This window comes from Mustela nivalis, assembly GCF_964662115.1.
Source record: "Mustela nivalis genome assembly, chromosome: 11".
Classification (NCBI taxonomy): domain Eukaryota; kingdom Metazoa; phylum Chordata; class Mammalia; order Carnivora; family Mustelidae; genus Mustela; species Mustela nivalis.
The window spans coordinates 112,611,839-112,635,719 of NC_139030.1; the positions used below are offsets into that span (position 1 = coordinate 112,611,839).

Here is a 23,881-nt window from a genome sequence, read left to right on the forward strand (position 1 = left end):
TTGGCATAATTTCTAAAGCAACTGCTTTATTCTGGGAAATCTGGCTGCCATGATTCGTGGTTTGACTACAGTATTTCCATACAAGTAAGTTCCCACTGATGTACTTGTGGTTTCCCATATCCCAAAAAGTATTCTGTGATGAGTGTGGGATGGAGAAGACTGTGCATCTTACGATAATCTTTCTGGCCACATAGACCACAATTTGTATCAGTAACCTTGACATTTTGGCAGGCATAAGTATACATGATTCTTGCCAATATATATTTATTATTTATACCATTTTCTTTTGATGTTTTAGCCTTTAGGAAATGAAAGAAAAAGAAATATGTCTCTAAAACAGCTCCAAAATTTTCGTTGAATACCCCCAACTACTTTAACAATTGCCTTAAACCAAATTCAGGGTCACATTTCTAGAGACTTCAGTTCGGTATGTCTATGTGGATACGTATCTCTTGCTGGAAAGGAAGCAGAGAGAGGAGATCAAACCTGGTGCAGAGATTTCACTGGTTTCTTCAGAATCCGTGCAGTTTTGGGCCATGAAAGGATCAGTGAAGGACAATGACTTTTTTTTTTTTTTTTCTTCCAGCCTGCATCCACCCCGGAGAACAGACTGCAGTCAGCACAGAAGGACCTCATCAGAGAGGCCTCTGAACATAAAGCAGCTGTCTTAAGTATTAAAAATGTGACTTCAGTTTTCCTCTTAAATACCATCCCAGCTGACCTTTTGAAACACAAGTTTCTCTCTGCTTGAAATTGCTCTTTTCCTGAAGAACAATAATCAATTAATGCGTTTATTTTAATCTTGCTTGGCCTTTCTTGAGAGCAAGCACATTCCAAAATAGTTCTGTGTCCTTTAAGTCCTAGATCCATTTTCTCATTTGACATCCAAAAACTGAACTAGCTGTCATGAATTTCCTCATAGTTGTTGGAGAGAAAGGTAAGTGGTGTTACATGCAATTTAATATTATATATTGTGTGAGAGGAGAAACACTTGAACATGGAAAATTCACAATGATACAACATGTTTCCATGTATTTTGTTTTGTTAGTTGTCAGGCAATTTTCATGCATCGCTTTTGGGGACATTTTTGTCTAATTTTGCTTTGACCTTCTAATTTTTAGTTGGGGAACAGTGCGGGAAACAATCTGGTTTTGATGGAATCCCAAAGTTTTGTAAGTGTGTGTGTGTTCTGAATAAGCTCAACTAGGTCATATGACTCATGCACTTTCCATGGTCTCATTGACTTTGTTTTATGTCTACAAGCTTTCTAATTAATTTTATTTGGTCAGATAGACATTCTTGATTGCTTCTTTCTGAAAAAATAAAAATCAACTGTTTGCTAAGAAGGAGGTCCTGCTGTAGAGTTTTCAATAGAATATCTTCCAAAGGTTTGTACAGATTCGATCAATTTACACAGCAGGAACAAATCCTCGAGCCCCCTGTGGTTTTGAAGGACAGCTGTTGTCTCTCATTTCAGCTCTGTGATTAAGGCTTACGGCAGGGTACAGAGAGATGAGAAATACAATGGCTACCTTTGGAAGATTTAATAGGCATGCTGGGGATTTTTACATTTTCTGCATATTCTTTTCTTTATAGGTACAGGAAAACAACAACAACAACGACTTCACCAAAAAGCTACATAAAAGAGTATAGCTCATATGTCAAAGGCAAGTTTTATTTGAATATATTTCAAGGAAGTATTCTAAAACTCACATTCTCACATACAAAGCTTCATTATAAAACCCAAGCGCATACAAGCAGGTTCCTATAAAATCCAGAGGAATAACAAATTCGCTGTGAATTTAAATGCTTCTCTTCATGTAAACATATTCAAGAATACTTGTGTTTTGATATTTCAATATTGTACTATCTTATACATTTCAGCATTTCTTTGCTGGCGTTTCAAAGTCTAGTGTTTACTTGGAAAGAGGAGAGTCCCCAAATTCCTTTGAGACATGCATCATCTATCTCGAAGTTATCCTGATAATTTGGCAAGCCATTAATATTTTTGAAGAGAATCATAGGCCCATTTCTCCAGAGTAACTATACGCTGTGATCTGTGTTTCTAAGAGTAGGAAAGGTTGAGAAAGCAGAGTATCTGAGAATCACCCTTTTGCCTTGCATCCAACTTTATTAGAAGGACAGAATTTTGTATACAAATCTTGAGATTATAAACACATACAAAGGTTGGGACACTTTTGTGGTCTCTGCTGTCCCCTTCTATAAGACTGTTGCCAGTCAGATGTACTATTTACCTAGGAAACATTGACTCAATATTTATTTCAATTGGTATGTAAATAAAAAATGAAATATGTGGTTTCTGTGACATTTTTTGGTTAGTTTGGAGGACTTTGTTCCTTTCTTATGCCAAGAATAGCTAATGTCCATGAACTTCATGAACCCCATTAGAGGACTCTCCCAAAGTCAAAGCTCAGATCAGAGCTATAACTGTGACCGCAGCATCAAAGTAGGAAGTTTAAAATCCGAGTCCAGGGCTTCCCTCCGCGTTAGTCTGAGACACTCTAGAGCGGACAGTTTAAGTAATCTAATTGAAAACCAGTTAAACATTCAAATAAGCTATGGTTTAGGATCGAACTCAAGTGATTCCAAGCAATACTTGTTAGTCTAACTGCCACATGATGAAACAATTGGCCAGCTTACTTTCAGGTATTTTCCTTTAGTTCCTTTTATGTCAAAAAGGTGAAAACTACAGGCATTACCAGAGAACTAAAGGAAATTAAAGAGGAATCATTGCAGAAACAGCCTGTTGCATAAATGCATCATACGAATCACTTTTGAGCCCACAAAGGGTCCAAACTGTCTGAAGAATGAACAGGTCGGTCCAGTATCTGTGTGCAGCCCCTTGGCCAAGAGTGGGTTCGCAGACATCTCCGAGTGTTTACGACTCTCCCTTCATCACCTGTCTCCTCCTGTTCCCTGTACTGTCTGGCACAACCAAAGCTGCTTTTTCTTTTTTTCAAATTAAAGCAGATACCAAGAATAAAATCAATGAAGAACTGAATTGCTAAATGAAGCATGAGTGAGTCTTTGCGTTTGTCTGTAGCAGAACTCAGTTTTTGCTGAACCTTTGCCAAAATTTCCCAGCACACACTTCTTATATACACTTAGCTACCTAATACCAATTATTTAATGATTTTAATCGTAAACTGATTTTAAGAATTAGATAAAAAGGCAAAATCATACAAAGCATTGAAAAATAATAATTTTAAATCTGTCCCAGAGCTATATTAATTTTTTTCAGCTATTAGTAGATGAGTCATAAAATTCTTTTATTTTTTCCTTTCAAAATGTAGCCAAGAAACAAACATCTTTCTTTGCTTTCTTTGCAGGAAAGAACCAGTCTCTGGATTATTTCCAGGCCATCCAGACAGCTATTTCAACTGGAACAAGTGACCTTTGGAACTGACTAGAACATAGCAGCCTAGCCAGACAGAGAGGAGGGAGTAGTCAACTGGGAAGGGCCCCAACATGCCCTTGTGAAATGTCATTTGAAGTAAGAGGACAATAAAAATTAAGGACAAGTAAATGAGCTTAAAAATATTTAAAACTAATGAAAATTGTGTGACAACAATATGGGATTCAAGGAAAGGTACAGTAGAAGTTAACACACACACTCCGCAACTACAGTTCTCCATTCCCTTCAGTATAAGGAACGTCTCTCAGTTATAGAATGTTCATTGTTAAATCTTCACAGCCTCTTTGAAAACGCTGTAATCATTGGTTTTCCCTCACTCGGTTGGGCCAGATTTCCTTGGTCTATGATTCTATAGTGGTTGTAGATCATCTCAGAGAATGGCCAAGATCTTTATTCAGCAAATTATTGCTGCAGTGAGATAAAAGTTAAAATCATAGTGAAGTTTTCATCAGAGAGAACAAAGTATTATCTTCTAACATTTACTTGGAAGGCATATGGTTCTTTTCTCTCCTGGAGAGCTTAAGAAGTTTTAGCTCACATCATTAGCAAGAAGCATGTTGCTAAAGAAGTATTCAACCTTTACTGAATGATTATGGACAAAATGTTGTGCTTGGCACCGAAGGATATAAAAATGTCAAAGCAAACTTTTCTTCAAGACTTTTGGAGAATAAATAAAGAAGTTTTATAAAAAAACTTTATTAAAATATTTTTAAAAGATTTTCCAAGACAGTATTTTATATATTTTTGCAAAATCTATTAATAATTCAGTAAAGGACAAATTATCAAGAAAATGCTATGGGATATCAGAATGTCCTCTAATAAATTACTTAATTAGGTCCACTGGGTACTGAAGAATCCTTTTACGAAGGTAACTCCTACAGCTTCTAGCCAGGTTTCCTTTAATGAAAACAGCACTACTTAAAAGCTTTAATGCATAGTTCAAGGCGCCTATAGATAGACTTGCATGTAAACTGGAAAAGTCTGACTCAATGAATGTTGACTATGCATCTGAACGAATGCCAAAAATGAGGGTAAGGGAAATAAAGTAAATTTTTCCAAATTTTTTGTCATATAGTTATGGTGGTACTATTTTTTTTTTTTAAAGATTTTTATTTATTTGACAGAAAGAGACACAGCAAGACAGGGAACACAAGCAGTGGGAGGATGGGTGAGGGAGAAGCAGGCTTCCCCTAGGGCAGGGAGCCCGATGAGGGTTGGATCTCAAGACCCGGGGATCATGACCTGAGCCGAAGGCAGATGCTTAACCCACTGACAGAGCCACCCAGGCACCCCAATGGTGGTCCTATTAACTGACATGAAACCCAATGTTAATGATATAGAAATTCCACTATTTCCATTTATTATGTAATGTCAGAAAATTTTGAAATGAGACTTTAAACTCAACTTCTTAAGTATGCCATGTTTTTCATATTACTTAAGTGCGGTTCAGGAAGTACTGTGTCTTAGAACCCATGAACAGAAATGGAAGGAAATGAATCCAGAGAAGCGTAACGTCTTCTGCTATTTAAATAATATCCATATTTCATAAAAATTTATTTGAAAGGACTTAGAAGACTGTAAATTATTTTAGGTGGTCTCCTTATTAGAGTAAGGAAATCCACTTTGGATGAATCCAGAGAAAATAAGTTTTATGAGGGGTTTCTAGAAGTGGGTCACATTTCGTTCTTAACAGCAGATCAAGAAATGGACCAAGGAGGGCTCCAGGCTCAGCAGCAAGGCCGGCTTCTTCCTCTTCCACCCACCCCCACTTGTGCGCTCTTTCTGTCAAATAAATAAGTAAAATCTTAAAAAAAAAAAAAAAGACAAGGAACAAGTATTGAAGAGCTAAGATTTTGTCCCATTTATGAGATGGACACTGGAGTAGGAGGTTCTTGAAAAATTTATCTGAGCTCATCTAGGAAGGAGACGACACAAGTTAGGCTCTTCCTGCAGGAGATAAGGGGATCTGAGCACAATACGAGGCACGCCCGTCTCAGCAGGGTGCTAGCCACTTAGAAAGGGTGTAGTTTAGGTGGAGTCTGAGATTTAGTTGTCAAAATTGAGTCCAAGATTCTCCAACTAGTTTAACAGAGGTTGAAATCCAAAATCATGAATAAATATTGAATTTGGAACTATATATATGGAAACACTGGAACAGAAAAATATCAGCAGCTAGTTTTTTTTCACGGTTAAGTAACATCAAAAAGAGTTTTAAAAAAAAGAAACATTCAGAAACACAACAATGCAAAATCTATCAGAAATTCTATCTGAAAAATAAATTCCCATAATGTGACCAAAATTTTTTAAAAAATTCAGATCCCAAATAAAAGAAATAAGAAGAAAAAATTATTGCCATTGGACTGTCTTGATAGTTTCACAGTGGATATCCAACACTGTAGACACTAGCCAGTACTAGGTACCCACATTTAAACATAATTAAATATAAATATCTTCTGGGAAGTTTTTGATTCACACGGTACTTTAGAACATACTGGTTTTCACCGATCAATTCATACAGTGCCTTACTTTTCCTTTATGACACTGAGCTAACTGAAGGCAGGAACCTGGTGATCTTCAGTTTAACTGTTAATTAAGTAAGCAAACTTAAATCTAGTCAGTTACTAGATGTTCTCTAACCCACATACGATATGTTATCACATAAAGTGAGTAATAAATGAGCTTTACTGAATGGGTTGATGAGTTGTGCAAAGAATGTACATTTGAGTCCTGTGTATCTTTAATAATATTTTGTTTTCAAATTTTCAAGACTTCATGATATTCCAGTAAGCCACAGCTCAAATTTATTATCAAGTCCACCTCATAAAGACTATCTACCAAGAAACCCTATTATTACTAGGCTGAAAAGGCTCTCAATTTTGAAAAGAGATGCTTACATAACAGTTATTGCACCAGACACTTCTAGTGAAAGGAACCAAGTTATGACGCCTCTCCCCAGCAGAACTGAGGTCACTGTTTCATAACCGAATGGTACTTGCTTATAAAGCTAAACTGTGTGTGGGCTGTAAGGAAGTTAAAAGGAAAGTTCATTAATTCTTTTCCTTCTCTTCCTCCCTTTCTCTTCCCCTCTCAGGCCTCACTAGATGACCTAGACACTTCGTCATGAGAATTAGCTTCAGAATGTTTCTAGCTGGCCGGCGCGGTGGCCCAGCTCCTGGGGAGGCTGCGGCAGGAGGATCGCTGGAGCCCAGGAGTTCTGGGCTGGGGTGCGCGATGCCCATCGGTGTCCGCACTAAGTTTGGCATCGATATGGTGACCTCCCGGGAGCGGGGGACCACCAGGTTGCCTAAGGAGGGGTGAACCGGCCCAGGTCGGAAACAGAGCAGGTCAGAATGTTTCTAACTTAACCAGAGATTTTTTTTTTTTTAATTTTTATTTATTTATTTGAGAGAGAGACAGTGAGAGAGAGCATGAGAGGCGAGAAGGTCAGAGGGAGAAGCAGACTCCCCGTGAGCTGGGAGCCCGATGCGGGACTCCATCCTGGGACTCCGGGATCATGACCTGAGCCGAAGGCAGTCGCTCAACCAACTGAGTCACCCAGGCGCCCCTAACCAGAGATGATTTAATAAGTAAATATACAATTATTTATTTAAAATCATTTATTCTCAGCAAAATCAAACATATCATTGAGTTTACATAGAAATACAATTTTCAACCAGATCTTCATAAAAATGGACTGGAGAAATGAACGTTCATAATCAATAACCAATTGTGTACTATTTAATCATGCCAGCAGCAGAACTGATTACCATTAAAAATGGTAAGGTAACGTATCTTAAGTGTGCAAATTCCATCTTAGTACTCTATGGTGTTACCATTGGTAATAAATGGCCACTAAATATATACCTATTACATAAAGCTTTTGAAGTACAATAAAAATACAAATTCTATCTGTTAAAAAAAGCCACTAATATGGCTTCTAAACATCCTCATTATACAAATTCCAAAATACTGTATGACAAACAAAATTATAAAGATTCTCCTTTATGAAATATATGCTAAGCTCTAACTAAGGTACAACTTAGCCAATACAGAAACAAGTAAGAAGGCTTATGTCTTCCATAGAACATTATGAAGATACATACAAATATAACATTGCATAAGCATTTTATGATTTCTTTTCCTAGTGAATATGTACCCTTAGCACTTGACAAAATTTCCCAGAAGTAAAAGAAAAAAATCTATTTTTGAGATATATCCCTAATCTAAGCTCACATTTTTATTAATTTAATCTGTTTTTCTTATGATGCAATGAACCAAATTATAAATTTTAACCATAAATCCTTCTTGTACTGAATACCAATTAAAATCTGTTACATGATAGGCAAAGATATAGAAAATTAACATTTTAAAAGGTCGGAGTTCATCAGCATATTATGAAAGAAAATTTCATTGTTCATGTTAACCCAAACTGAGAAGCCACTTGATTTTTGTAAAAAATGAAATTCTGACTTCAACAGAAACAAATACGAATTAAAGTTGCTAAATAATACTGTTGATTCATAAAGAATAATTGTTAGAGATTTTAAAGTATCAAAACTAATGGGGCATCACAAAATAAGATCTGGTGAGAAAATGTTTATCAAAGAAGAAAATATGAGAATAATATTCAGTAAGAAAAATACATTTGGTAAAGTAAATGTGGGTAATAGATTCTGCAACTGTAGACAACCGACATTTCATTTTTTTAAGAAAATATTAGATCAGATGATGTTTAGATGTTTAGCAATGTAACGTATCTCTTTAGAAATTAAATCTTAAGTGTATTTGTAATGAGCAAATTTTTGGCTTTTACCATTATCCTTACTTATGAAATAAATAAAAGATTTAGAGTATGACTGACTGTAGTAGCTAACATTATTACTTTGCTTTTACTAATAAATAATTATTTGGCTTAATTATTATTGGAAATTATATTTTTGCTATTTTACCTGCTAAAAATGACCTGGCGGCATTATATTCAAAGTTTACATTTTGCTGATGATATGAACAACATCTAATACATAAAATAACACCTGTCTAATGCATGGTAACATGCTTACTGGTCTGAATACAGACTATACTAAGTTTAGCATTGGTATATCTCCTCAAGACTGAAAGGTATCATCAAGGTATGGCTTTGGGGAATGAATAATAAAGTAGCAGCCTGGAAAATGAACACAGATTTCAAGATGCTAATTATTTAGAACTCAGACACAAGGCAGATATTTGGATAATTTGTTCTTTGATTCTAAATTCATCTACAAGAGAAACAGAAAGGAACATGAAAGTATGATTTACTTTACAGTGACTTATTTTTAAAATAAACGTTATAGATCAATAGTGGAAGACATTTTACTAAAATAATTTGCAAAAAGTGAAGATCTTCAAAAACATATTGGCACACAGACACTACCTGTCATATGGTACTAAGGAATGATCTATATGCATATAAAACAAATTTAACACAAATCTGGATTTCTTGTTCTTGACATCAGCACCTGCTGTCTAATGGGTCGAGACAAAATACTGTGCCTTCAAGAGTTAGTCCCATTTTGAACCCCTCCTGTAAAACAGAGTAAAATCATTAAAATAAGAAATGCTCATGACAATAATAAAGACGATAATAATGACGGTATTCATAAAATAAGAAGACTGAACAGTAGTTAAAATCTCCACGTTCTCATCAGCTGAGGAATAATACGGCAAATCCTGGCTTGTCCAATTTTTCTCAGTGGGTGTCTCAGGCATTTTAAATACGAATGTATGAAGTTAGCATGCCCAAAAGACAAAAGAAAACAGAAATATAGGGAATTACGTGGTTTCAAGACCTAAATGTTTCTTTTTCAGTGAAGTCTATTTTGTCATTCTACCATAGTTTCTATCTCCTCTCCTGGCTTTCAGGGCTAATATCCAGTTACATGTAACTAAGACAGCGAGACCTCAGATGTGATGAAAAGTTCGAAAGCCCGCGGGTCTTTGCCTTCTCTCCCTGGTCAGCCCTGTCTAAGGCCTGGGTAAAACTCCCAACAGTGAACCCGATGCCACTTCCCATGGGAAACACAGAATTTCAGAGCACTTGGCCACAGAGAAGGCTTCCCCTACTGGCCCCGCTGTTGCTTGCAGCTGTAAGGTTGAGCCCCACTCCCCCTTGCAAGGTTTAGATGTTTCCGGAAGTTAAGTTGCCCTGGTTTATTGAGAGCAAGCTCACAAGCTTTTCCTCTTAAGATTTCTTTTCCCTCCAAGTTTTTGTTTCAGTTCCAGTGAGTTAATAAGGCCCCGTGCTGCATTAGTTTCCCTGGGGGGGACCTGGTTATTCAACACCCAGTGCTCATCACAAGCGCCGAAGACTTGAAGTTAAGAGCTGGTGGAAAAAAGTTTGTGCTCTACTCTGAACTGTCTTTCTTTTTGCATCAGGTGAGCGGCTCTCTCCAGCCTTAGCACCTCCTCCCTCCCCTCCCCTGTCCCTAATGCAGGCATTAGGCTCACAGCCATGGGGGATCTGAGGGCCACATGCTGGGTCTCCTTGTAGAAGCACACTGTGGCTCCTACATTCATCTTAAACGTCTCTCTCTCACTGATGGAACTGAAATTTTGTTCAGGGAGGTCGTGTATGGTGAGGGCCGGCCAGGGGACACATTACAGGTGAGCAAAGAGTGAACAGCCTACTCCTGCCGGAAGTAAAATGTCCCTCAGAGAGGAGGCTGTGGTCCTCTGTCCTCTGCATTTTATTCCATCCGACTATACCTACTCGTGTGTTAGCCAGTTGTGAATCCCTCTGCCTTCCTCCAAATCACTTCAGTTTGCAACAGGTATCTAACATCCTTATCACAAATCCAGTGTCAACATGATCGCAGAGAGGGAGAAAATATGACACTACAAGCCATGCCTGGTTCGCTGTCAAAGCGCTCCTCACTCCACCTACAGCGGGAAGACCCTGGGGCCATGTCCCACCTCAAAGGCTCTTCAGAACTTCTTCCCAGAACTTAGAATACAAATTAGAGCCCGTTGAGTGAAAGTCAGAGTACTTACCTTTACTTTTTTAAAAGCCTGTTCTTATCACCAGAAGAAATATTTTGTCATATCTATGCATATTATTTTAAACAGCTGCCAAGTACTTAGAGAAGTCAATACTCAGAGCTAAAGATAGTGCAAATTAACTGTTTTGTATAAATATTTTATTTGGATATGTGAAGATCTGTGTATTATGTCATCTTCTGGCACAGTAGGTAGATAGATAGGCTATATATTGACTTGGAAAGCTTTGATACGGTGTTTAAAAATTTTCTCATCTCACTCTGAAATGAAACCACAATCATTTCAACTGAAAACACTATCAGTGTGGTTTGTGTTTCAATGGCAGAATAGCAATCATAGTGAAATAGGGATCGGTCACTATTTCAACAATAAAAAAATTTGTAAATCATTTGCAAGAATATCTCCATAGTGATTTTTTTTCCTCCATAGTGATTTTATAAGGATCCCTTTGGAGTCCCCTTTGATTAATTATCCCTATTAATAGACATATAATATTATCTCTCTCTTGTTTTCTTTACTCCTAAGATAAAACTTCCCACACAGTTTCTAACCTTTGCCCTTAGCTCTCATTTAGTAAATCATGACTTAATGATCAGTGAGTCTTTCTTAGGTTTCCACATCTTGAATTTCAAAACTCTGGATGAAAATGAAGCTTTCTTTAACTTACATAGTGAAAGAAATTATTGTAAACTAGTATCATGCGAAATATAACTTTATTGTTAACAAAGTACTAATAATATGCTTTTTTAATGAAGTATGTTGCCCCATTGCACTGCCATATTTTGAAATAGGGAGAAAAATGTGTTAAGGAAGGAAAAGTCAGTCTTCTGGAAGAATGTTCACATGTTGAGGATGTCCTTTGAGTCTCCTTTTTTTCTATCTCTAGGGTTTTTTTCAACAATTTTAATATTAATATAACACCCATATATTATACATAAATTTCTTATGTATTTTAATGTATCACATATATAATTTTCTATATTCTTTTTAAAACTTAATGGAACAATATTCCCTATTGGGTCCCCATAAAACTAATCTAATGATTACATAATCTATTAATTTTTTAAAAATTCAAGTATAGTTGATACACAATATTATATTAGTTTTGGGTGTATAACATAATGACTCAATATTTATATACATTATGGTATGTCCCCCCAGTAAGTGTAGTTACCACCTGTCACCATAAAAAGTTATCCTAATATCATTGACTATATTCCCTATACTTTTCATCCTTGTGATTTATTTACTTTGTAACTGGAAGTTTGTGCCTCTGAATATACTCTTTACTTCTCTTCCCTCTGGCAGTCACCAATCTATTATTTTTAATGTGATTTAACTGTTTGGGGTATTTTATAATTATGAATAAAGTTAACTAGAACCTTTTTCCCATAGAAAATTTCCCCATTTATAGCCATTTTCTTCTCTGAATAGATTGCACTGGAGTTTCTGATCTCAAAAAAAAAAAAATAAGTTTTACTAATAATTACTCCATTGGGATGCTACGAACTGACCCAGGCCCAGCAATGAGTTAGCGGGCTTCTCTCATCACACTTTCACTTGCACTGGGGAAGAAAATAAAATAAATAAGTAAAATAAATTAAAAAAATTTTAAATAAAATGTTTATTTGACTTGATTAAAATAGCATTTCTAGTTCTTTTGTATTTAATTTGTAGATTTTCTTTGGTTAGATTGAACATATCCACATGCATATTAGCAACTTGTGCTCTTTTGTGAGCTGCTGTTTTTTTAAAATTTATCTGATTGTTAAGTTTTCTAATTTCTTGTCTACTTACTTTAATTATGTATATGTGATATATTTATATATTGTTAAAGAGAAAAGGAAAAAATGACAAAAAAACTACAGATGCTATAAAACTACATATTTTTCTGTTCCTTATAGAAATTACTTCCCAATTCAAAAGTCTGATAAATATTCAATTGTATTTCAAACATTTTAAACTGACTACTCTTTCTGAAATTTTCTTGGATATTTAAGTTACAGCTGTGCACTGATCTTCTACCAAAGTATTAACCAGCTGACTTAACACCCCTTTATGCAAAATTCTTTCATCCTTCTTGCCATGCTCCTTTTTAAATGTATTAAATTATTATAACTCAGAAGGTATACTTCTGGGCTGTCAATACTACTCTGCTGACTTGCCTGTCAGTGACATGTACCAGGAAGTTTAAATTATGTCAAATTAAATAACCACATTATTGATTTCAGATAAATATTTAATTTTCGAACAGTTTATAATAAAATATGACTTTATATTTCTGCTTAAATCCTGACATGCACAAGATACTTTTATAACTTCCTCTAAGTGAAAGAGAAAACCCAAATATCTCATTAGGCTCATTAACTCAATATTATTCCTACAACCCACTGTACTATAACTGTTTTTACATTGTATACAAAGATAAACATAGTAGCCAAATATGTGCATTAGCTTAATTAGGCTAACAAGATTAATAACAAAAGTGGTCACGGACTTTAGGTGAAGAAAATATTATTTTACTTTAGTTAAAGTGACCTTGCAAGTAAATCTTGAACTAAAAACAAAACAAAGAAAAACAAAATCAGACAAGCAATGAGGTGAACAATGCAATAGAGACTACACCACTGAAAAAACAACTTTAAAATACGGGTTATAAAACCTCTTTACACACAACAATCAGAAACATCCATATGAAACTGCTATTTGAATGTTTATTAAGTAAAGCATGCAAATATTAAGGTTTTAGCTTTACGAAGTTATAAGTTGTTTAAAATTATTATGAAAATAATATACCAACCATCTCTGGCGCTACCCACCATGAAAGCAAAAAGAATAAAAAAGACATTAAGAAAATATTAGAAGTGGCAAAAACAAAAACAGAAGCAAAAATACCACAGCTTAACATTATTAACTAACACATCACTAAATCATTCCATAATAGCATCTCTCAAAGTTAGTTCCTACAAAAATATGCAGATGTAGGTTTTTAAAAAAAAATCTATTGAAATGTTTTCAGTCTTGTGAAAACTAAAAAAAAAACATTAATAGAAAAGTACTCTTTGTGATCTGCATAGTGCTTGAGGACAAACGGCACCAGGTCTGTGCCCATGTTTCTGTTTGTTCTTATAAAAGCGTTAGTCCCCAGTAGCACAAACCTAATTGGTAAAACTCATGAGAAAGGAAAGGGATTGATTTCATGGGAGATAAACAAAGTATCCTTGCTAAATACCCATGCACTATCTGAGTGGGAGTTTTACAGTATCTAAATACGGGAAAGAGGGAGAAGAATTGTACCAACAAACCGGTACCTGCTGAAATCAACAGAAGTTTGACATCACCCATCCTGCTAAAGTTCTTAATTTGAATTTTAGTAGGTCTTGTAATTTTGCTTTTATTTAATTTATGATTTTTGAATTAATAGTTGAATAGAAGCTGTGAGGATAAATTATTTATAACTTTTCTGGTAAATATTTAAGAAATGTTACAATTTAAGTCAATGTAAAGGATTTAAAATAACTTTTTCATGCAAAAGAAAATTATTCATCACCCAACTTGAGAAATGCTGTTTTAACATATTCTTTGAAATCTTAAGGCATATGTTATTCAACACTTAAGATGCACGCATTATAGTATCCAGAACAATAAGGAAATTCACATAATACCTAGAAAAAAAGACGACTGCATCATAGCCCTGGTCCAAAACGAATGGAAGGGTGTTTATATTATCTTTCTAGGAAGGGGTGTCTCACCAGTGTTAGAAAGTCAGAAATCACCATCACTTGTTTCGTCCAGGAAATGGAGCACAGAGAATGAACCACCTAATAAACAGGAATGACTCCTTCTCCCCACTGCTTCTTCTCAATCAGCTTCCTATAAAGGGTCTTTGCCTACATTCTACCATATAAATAGTCTTTTTGATAAAAATAGGATATAATAATTTCACGAACATGTAAAGGGCAAATATAAAGAGAAGGTTTTTTTTCTGGTGCTTTTAAGATGACTTATTGATCAGGGCCCACTGTAAAAATCTTTTAAAACCAGTATCTTCAAACTCCCAGTACAAGTAAGACTGAAAAACAGAAGAGGGAGAGAGAAGCGAGGACGCAAGCGGACGACACTGCTGAAGAAGGTGTCACCGGTGCCCGCTCCCCGAACAGGGCCCATGGGTTACGAGCCACAGCTACGGCGCTTGTCTTCAAAGACACCGACCTCAGTGTCACAAGATCGCCCTTCATCTACCCACTCCCGACTTGAACTCCATAACTGGGAAAACGGAGACGAAACCTTGTAAACCTGGGACAGCTGCCCTGTAATTTTTGGATTTCAAAGTAATGAACCATTAGAATCCATGTACTTCTGTGCAGTAAAGGAACCACCTCACTGCCACTGTAAACCGCACTACCAAAGACGGGACACAGTAAAAAACCACCCTTAGCATGTGTAGGAATACTTTTAGGACTAAATGTATATTCCTATTTTCAAAGCGATTGTGTCCAGTAAGTTCCAGTAAGGAAAGGGCCGCGCCGGTGTCCGGCGTTCCCGGCGGCCCAGATTCAGGACCCGGAACGCCGTCGCGGCCCGTGAGAATAGTCACCTGCATCTCCTCCAGCTTCGACTCAATGTCCGGAGGGAAATCGCCCGCTCCGCAGGTAAACGGGTCAAACGGTTCTGCTCCGAACAGGTCCCGCTCTGCAAGCAGAGGACAGCCAGTGAGTGGCCGCGAGTGGCCCCGGAGGCGCCGCGGGGCCAGGGCGGTCCCGAGGCAGGTCGCGCCACCAGCCGACCCCGCACGCGCCCCGCGGGCCTTTCCCGGGTCGGACGAGCCGGACACCAGCAAAGCTGCCAAGATGCCTTTCGGGACCACGCTCAGAACCGCCCGGGTCGGAGCCATCGTTACCGGGAAGGCTTCTGCGTCTCGAAGGCTTCTCCGGCTCAGACTCCCCGAATACCCGACGCGACCCCATGACCACGCCTGCACTTTTCCCGGAGCGATTTAGGTCGTCCCCGTGAGCGCGACACCCGCTGCGCCGTCCCGGGTCCACGGCCCGGTGCCTCCGGGCCGCGATGGCCGAGGCCGACCGGCGAGTCGCCCGCTCAGACCCTGGCCTTCGCCCCGCCGCACGCAGGAAGCCGAAGACACATTGTCTCCGGCGCTAGAAACTGTAGCAGCTCCCGGATAGACACGGCGGGCGGGTTCCTTAAAACAAGTTTCTTCTTAAAAATAGCGACAATGGAATATCAAAAACCTCTCTGTAACATATATTCTCAAGTATTCACTTTTTGGTTAAGATGCTAAAGAAGTATCAAAGTTAAAATCAATGTCTGTAATTGATAAAACAATTTAAAAATTTAAAAATTATGAAATTCCTTTCTTCTGAGTCAATTCCAGCTCAGCCTTAATGGACACAATTTTTTTTTTTTAATTATACAGGTGTGTGAGAATTTAGAATATATTAAGAAATACTATAACCTCAAAAGTCAATGCTATGTAAGAGGTAATATTTATGTTCCTTGAGTTTTACCATGTCCTCTAATTTCTGACCCTCATCATAAAAGACTCTTGCCTTTTTAGTCATAACTATTCTTTTTCCAAATTCGTGAATTAAATAAGTAAAAAATTTTTATAAGTTCCTGGTACTGGTAAATATTGTATAAATAAAAGGGACATATACTTTATCATCCAAATAAAGACACTTTTTAATTCTGAAAAGAACGCTACCAACAGTTACACCAGGACGAAAGGTATAAACCTCAACTGTCCTAAACCAGTGGGAATTTATTGTCACCTTATATAAAAATATTATATATAAATACGAATAGGTATTGCATATGGGCATGGGTGTCGTTATCACTGCTGTTATTTTCCTCAGTCTCATGTGGCTTGGGCAATGAATCAGAACTTGGAGAACAAAGGAACTTTCCTTTGGAAGAGTGCCTGGGTGTCCACCGTACCACGAGCCCGACCAACAATGTTGTACACATGATAGATGTTTGTGAAAAGAAATGAAGTAATGAAATAAATAAGTAAATAAATAAACAAACAGAAAGAAAGGAAGTAATGAAAAGGAAGTAGAGCTGATGAAGAGGAACAGAGATTTTCATTCCAGCGTGTCTCAGCTCATTGTGCTTTGTTTTACAGTGCTTCATAGCGTGGTTTTTTACAAACTAAAAGGGTTTGTGGCAATTCAGTATCAAATAAGTCTGTCTGTACCATTTTTCCTACAGCATTTGCTATGAAGATAGGTAGATACAGTATAGGGCATCTAGAATCCTATCCATCTACCTATCTGTCTATCCATATCTTTCATTATGTTTGTTAGTTAAATTTTGGCACTCGGGATCATTAGATATTTAAAAATGTAGAAAGATGTTACTTCAGTTTCTCATTAAAAAATTCCTTAAAACCACTGGAGCATCTTTGCCCAGATTTTCCAAAGGCGTATCAGATTTATCAATTCTAAAAGAGAATGCATTTTTCATCTTTTCTACTTCCAGTTTTCCCTGTTAACAACATTCAGTCTAAAATCCTGAATCATCATTGATCATGAACTCTCAATCACCATCCTGATAATACTATTCCTTCTAAATATTTTCAAATCTATTCGCTCTTCTCAATTTGTATTTTGACTTTGATTAAAATCCTCTTTTGTAGTACATCTCTGTAATTTATATTTCAAATTCCAGATTGTAACCCAGGTCTAGCACACACGCTATACAAATGCCCTTTGGACTAAATAATGAATGAGTAAACTGGTGGTCGTCCAAGGAATTAAAAAACAGTAAAAAGATAAAAAGTAAAGCAAGAGATGTGGGACACTCATAAAGACAAAGAAATGCCCCCCATTACATCAGGATATTGTATCAGGATATTGGAAACATTTGCTAAAAATATACTATGGCATATATATTATAGATTATTTCCTGAAAAAATATTTGCATTGGCAGAAAATATATTCACAGGAATTTATATATTTCAATTTATGTAAAAGTACAGACATATTTTTGTAGACTCATTTTTAAAGTTACTAATGTTACTACTTTGCATTTACAAATTAATTCTGTAAAATTTACTGAAGATCTAACATGTGTAGTATATTTTGGTAAGTTCCACAGAGGGAAACAAATAAAGACCCTGACATATTTTAAGCCCAAGCTAAAACTTCAGAGTTATATCGAAAACCTCTTAATGTGAACCAGAGAGAATGCAATAAAGCACAGTATGTAAAACTCTCTTTTCTTCAGTTTCCCTTTGGACGTAATGACTGAGCACAGCCATCGGGAGCTATTCTTCACGTTTCTGTGATGGGGCACAGATCAAAATACAATCACAACATTGAAAATGAGCATCTGTTGGATGTTGTAATTCACCAGGAAGAGAGTCTTATGTTCCTTCCAAATGTGCAGAAGGTAAAGCAGAGAAGCAATGGTGTGCATAGTATTACAGATATCCAGAGAGAACACTTCCATGGGATTAATAAACAAGTCATGGAATTCATATCTTTATACATTTAAGAATATTCATATACTCTATAACAAATAATTATTGTTTTTTTCAACGATAATGAAAAATTTAAACTGAGCTCTACTAAGCATGTCAAAACATTAAAATAATTACCACCAAGTTGTCTTTAACCATTAAAATATTTAAAAGTGTAACCCAAATAAAATAATATATGATTAAATGCTTTATATTGAAATAAATAACCCTATACTAAAATATCATTTTTCATAAAAGTTTCAAATGCTAAGTGATACCATCAGTAGATACTCTGAATTATAAAGTTAAATATGATTAGCTGATCTGGCACAATGAAATATAATTCTTTGGTAATTAACACTTTGAGTGAACTTAAGATATGTAATTTTCCATAAAGTGTCAATGAAACATCTAAACTGTACACAAACATAGCTAAGAATATTGATTTGTTTAGAAAGCTTACTGATCTCAGTAGCTCTGCTGGGTACCGGCGGCGGCTGCGTGCCATTGCGAGCAGGGGTTGAAGTCACGTGTGATACTGGAGAAAACGGTACCATGTCAAAGATGTCGGTGGAGGGGGACTTGGGTGTCCCGGTGCCTGCCTGCAAATGAAAATAATGTGAAGTACAGCAGTGATCCAGGTAGACACACTGTAATGCTAAATACTTCATACACATAGAGAACATGGATAAACAACAACAAATTCAGTTGAATCATATGAACTTGCCATTTTCTAGATCAAACACTGGCAATTCCGTATGATTTAACCAGTCACACCAAACGTCCATTGCAAGAAAGCAACAGAAAATTTCTGCGACAATGACCTTAAAGATGATGGCAAAAATGGTGACAATGCTATTCCAGACAGATATAAAAGATACTGGACTTTTTTGTCTATCTAGAAACAACTGCCATTTGTATCAGAGAATTGAAAATATTAGAAATTATATAAAAACATGATTTCAGTAATGCATTTTCCATAAGTTGGAAACAGAAATGAAGTAATTACTTTTTAAACTATGACCATTCAAATGCAATTGATAGCAACTTAAAAATTTTGCACAGTATAAGTTAATTTGTATTTATAACTACAATGACAGCCAACTATTGTATTCACTGCAATGCCTTTTATTCCTGGATAAGAGTTCATTCAGTTTTCTATGACAAATATCTACCTTGTGAAATAAATTAATAATCACTAAATATACCACCAAAATCATTAAGTTATCTGGGTCAGTCTGGACCCAGATGTAGCACAGGAATGAATCATCACTTTGATTGTCTTTTGGGGAAAAACACACACATGCACACACACAATCTAGAAAGGAAAGAGAATTCTCATTTTGGAGAGGAATAGTAAGAAAAAACGTGCTTGTCCTCAAAGAACATGAACACAGATGATCTCATGTGTTTCACAGTAAAATTAGACTTTTCAGGATACATTTATTTTTCTCATTCACAGATAATGGAAGTAATGGAAGAAAAATAATGCTGACTGTGTGTGAGGAGTGACAGACAGACTTATTATTCAGCTAATAGGACTGCAGGAAAACTGGTATCATCTCCCTTTCCTTAACAACATACTTACTTTATCAGTCACGAATACTGTCTAAAGACTGAGGGAACTTTATCCCTCAGCTACTTCCTCCAAGCTAGGGATATTGTTTTCCTGATCAACCCATCCCTCTATCTGCCTTGGCTTCCCTCTTTCTCTTCTTTCTCAGGATATTAAGATACTCAAATCTTGACTGTCCTTGAAAACAAAACAAACCAACCAAAAAATGTCTTACTCCTCTAACCTCGCATCTCTTACTCTTTCCCTCAAGGCTAACTTCCTTGGAAGAGGTACTAACTCATATAAATCGAAACTCTTTTTGTGCCAAATGCCACTAAAACCGCTTTTCCCAACATCACTGATGATCTAATTTCCCAGCTGCCATATCTGGGGTCCTCTGAAGTGACATGTCCTAATTCGCCTTTCTGTGGATTTGTACACCATCACCACTCTCTACTTGAAACTCTATCAGGTAACAAAGGAAGCAAACATGGCACACAAAGTCACCAGGGCCCATCACATTGATTCAAGACATACCTGATGTCTTTCATTATGATATAAATGGCACATTTTAGTAGAGTTTTTAAAAAAATTATGTGGAATAATAAAAAAGAATTTTCTGCTTAGCAAATTACATGAGGTCTTGGGATGCTGTTCTCACTGATTGGCTTGGGAAGGCCACATTTAGAAGGTGGTGGTATTAACAGTCCCAGTGACAGTCTGGAATCAGGCGAGTTGACAGGAGTGACAGTAATGGAAGAACTATTTAGACAGGAAGATGAATCACCACTACTACTCCAGAAAGAAGGTGAGCATCTCTGAAACCCATGCTGCTCCTGATCAGACATTTTGTGCAGCAGCTGTAAAGGAATGACAGAGAAATACACTAAGGAGAAGAGAGAAGACATGGAGGAAAAAGGAAAAAATATATATGAAAATTTATTGGTGAAGTGATATTATGTGAAAAGAATAATTTCAGAATAATTTCACTAAAATTTAAAAAATCATTTGAGTATATTTTCCTATTGCAATGCTCCTTAGAATCTAGAATGTTTAATTTGACCATTTTTCACTGAAATATTACATTTTTAGATATTGAAATAAAATGTTGCATCATTAGGACTTGAGAGGAAGATGATAAAGAGTGAAGCTTGAGTTATTTCAATGAGAAATTCTGGGTAATGACATGGGAAAGGGAATCATAATAAGAAAAAACAGTCATTAAAGTAGGAGTAAAGTCTAATAAAAAGTAATGACTTTGTAGAATTTTCAAAAAGGGTTACAACAATCATTTTAGATTTAATCCTCAAAACATTTTTTTGAGATATTTGTATTAGTAATGTTACATCCTTATTATAATAAAATATAGGAATCAAAGCCCATAGAATCTTTGTGATTTATTCCTCTATGAGGTAAAAAGCAGAGCCTAAATTTAAAATAATCTGACTCCAATCATCACGATCTTTCTGTAGGTTGTGATTTCCAAATGGTAAGACTTCTCAGGGATGGGCAGAGGGGGTTGTCAAGCATCTCAAATAAATGAAATAATAAGTGACTCAAGAATCAGTAAGCAGTGCATTGTTCTGGGTCTGCACATCAGTTTCTGGATGACTCGCGGAAGTTATTACATTACAGTACGGAAAGCTGCTGTCAACAGCTGAGAGGGTAAGAGCTGAGCTGTCAGAGTGGTCAGTTAAATCAAGTCAAAATGAAAGCAGTAGTTCAGCCTTTATTCACTTCCTGCTACGGTAAAAGCAAGGGGCCAGAAAGAAGATACTGGCTTCATCAATGTCCTTTTTCCCCCAGAAAGTGGCACTGGGTGAAGGTTAGAAGTATCAGGGCAGAAGCAAGGCATTGTGTCTGCTGAGGGGAGGGGACAAGCCGGGGGGGGAGAAAGGAGAAAGGGCCAGGGGCAGAAAAGCATTGAACACCGAATCAGAGTGGAGAAAGGAGTGAGTCTTCAAGGCCCTCCTAAGATGGCCTTGACAGAGGCATTTTAAAAAGGTCATGGCCAAAGGCCCCCAAAAAGGAGGCCTCCAAATATAGGCACCAGGGCTAGGTATGCAGACACGTTATATGGAAGAGCACAGCTGGCCGAGCGTGCAGGGGCTGAGTCCTTGACCGCAACTCCTCCATGGCAGGCACTGTACCTGCATGGAGAGGGCATTTCCCCCGGGGAGGCTCTCCAGGAGAAACTTCTGGAATTGGCCTGGAGCGGGACTCCTCAACCACAGGTCACACTTCAGAGATTTTTAACACTAATAGGATTTTGAGGCAGCCAACACAAATATGGCTTTTGATAACCTCACAGTGAAAGGTCATAACCAAAATGACAGTTAGGAGAACCCACAAATCTGAAGGAAGTTTATAAGCTGAGTCACGTCTTCACACAGCTCTCAAAGCTGAAGGGAGAATAAGGCAATGCCAAGTGAGAGATTTAAGTTGAGGGAAGGGCTAAGTGTGGAAGCAGAATCTCTGAGGGTCTGAGTTCTGTCACTGACCACTCTGCTAATATGCATATAATACTGTCTCCTCGATTGCCCTCCACGGGGGTCTGTATGCAGATACGTACACATGTATGCATGTACACAGATAATTTCAAAATTTTGATATATACAGATAAGGAATGTATGTAATATGAAAATAATCAAGTTTTTAACTACTCCAGAGTGGTGGAGCTCGGGTATCTACAGAGAGCTGCAGCTGATTTGGTCAATGGACACGTGTTGCTCGGGGCCCACGGATCTTTGATACACTGAACTGGCTGCTTGTGGGTAATGTTAAGACATTGCACATTAAAATCGGGAGCTCTACTTGAAAAGTTACAAAATCTAGAAAGTGGGTCCACAGACTTGCTTGCGAATGACCGACAGTAACTGCTGTGCCTTTTCTGCTGGGTATGGGCTCTCCTGTCAGTCCCCCCCACCCCGCCCCCGCCAGTCCCCCCACCACACAAGATTACATACTTACGTCTCAGCCTGGGCTCTACTGATGTCTGAGTTCATGATTCCTAACTGAGAAATGATTCAAGTCAAGGAATTAAATATCACATCTGTTAAGCATTTCGAGTGGTGTTTCTAAATGTAGGGGGTCAGGAGCTCGTCTTTTTAAACTTTTTAAACTGCCATTTTTAACTGGTTGAGGATATTTATTTTTTTTTAAGAAATTAAATACATAGTTTAGATGAAGACAGCTTGATATTTTTGTGTCTTCTGTCAGTATTTTAACAGATGGCTAAAAACCAAAATTTTTGGACTCTCCTACAGGAATTCATGCACCACTGTTTGGTCCTTTATGCTCATACTTCCAAGTCCTTTGGTCTTCATGGTGGTGCACAAGATCTGATCCCATTCTCAGCGATGTTACATGTCACTTACACAGACATGGTAAGGTGTTTTTTTTTTTTTTTTTTTTGAAGATTTTTTTTTTATTTATTTGACAGAGAGAGAGATCACAAGTAGGCAGAGAGAGAGGGGGAAGCAGGCTCCCAGCTGAGCAGAGAGTTCGATGCGGGACTCGATCCCAGGACCCCAGGACCATGACCTGAGCTGAAGGCAGAGGCTTAACCCACTGAGCCACCCAGGTGCCCCGACATGGTAAGGTTTTTAAGGCCTGTTAGTAATGAATGCCCAGGGGCACCTGGGGGGCTCAGTCGGTAAGCATCCAACTCTTAATTTCAGCTCAGGTCATACTCTCAGGGTTGTGAGACTGAGCCCCGTTTCAGGCTCCGTGCTGGCCGTGGAGCCTGCTTGGGATTCTCTCTCTCCCTCTGCCCCTCCTCTCTCTCTCCTCTCTTTCTCTCTCTTAAAAAAAAAAATTAAAAAAAAAAGTGAACTGCCCATATTTGCAGTTCATTGTCATTGTTGTAGTTTTGTAGCTGGATCTTTGAGGAAGTGGTGGCTTGGGACATTCAGGCCCAAGTGAATACTTCAACCTCATTCTTGTCTAAATAGAACAGTGATGATGAAGTGTGGTAAAAGGGTCTGAATTCTCAGGGAAAGTCAATTATGTCTAAACAACAATAAGAAATCTGCATTACACAGTTCTTTGGCAATACCTAAGAAATAGTAGAATGATAACAAAATTTTATTTTATGCTGTTAATTCTTTTGCTAATATAAATACCCAAATATGGTTTTAAAATGTAAAACAAACAACTTTAAGATTAAAATATGATTTATCATTATTAAAATAACTCTACTTAGAATTTAATTTAGAAAGTAAATTATTTAATTATTTAAATTTCTATTTGAAATATGTCTATACTTTTCTAGTTGAATAACTGGTAGACTATAAAGATTATAAATGAAACTACAGATGACAAAATACAACACTGATGCCAAATAGTTTGGCAAATTTTTTCTATGCTGCCATGC

At 37.0% G+C, this 23,881-nt stretch overlaps 1 protein-coding gene across 14 annotated transcripts in view; it reads right to left on the reverse strand.

Annotated features, from left to right (window-relative positions):
• Positions 1-7,038: 7,038 nt before the first annotated feature.
• Positions 7,039-23,881, reverse strand: part of GULP1 (GULP PTB domain containing engulfment adaptor 1) — a 250,695-nt gene continuing 233,852 nt past the window's right edge. For 13 of the 14 annotated variants that reach the window (XM_082689477.1, XM_082689487.1, XM_082689485.1 and 10 more), the window contains 3 exons: positions 18,415-18,553; positions 15,069-15,163; positions 7,039-8,999 (listed from right to left, as the gene is read on the reverse strand). In XM_082689477.1, coding sequence (XP_082545603.1) covers positions 8,928-8,999; positions 15,069-15,163; positions 18,415-18,553 — 306 coding nt within the window. In that variant the 3' untranslated portion in view covers positions 7,039-8,927. Of the gene's footprint in view, positions 9,000-15,068; positions 15,164-18,414; positions 18,554-20,141; positions 20,367-23,881 lie in introns of all 14 variants that reach the window. The other variant, XM_082689479.1, reaches the window with a different exon arrangement.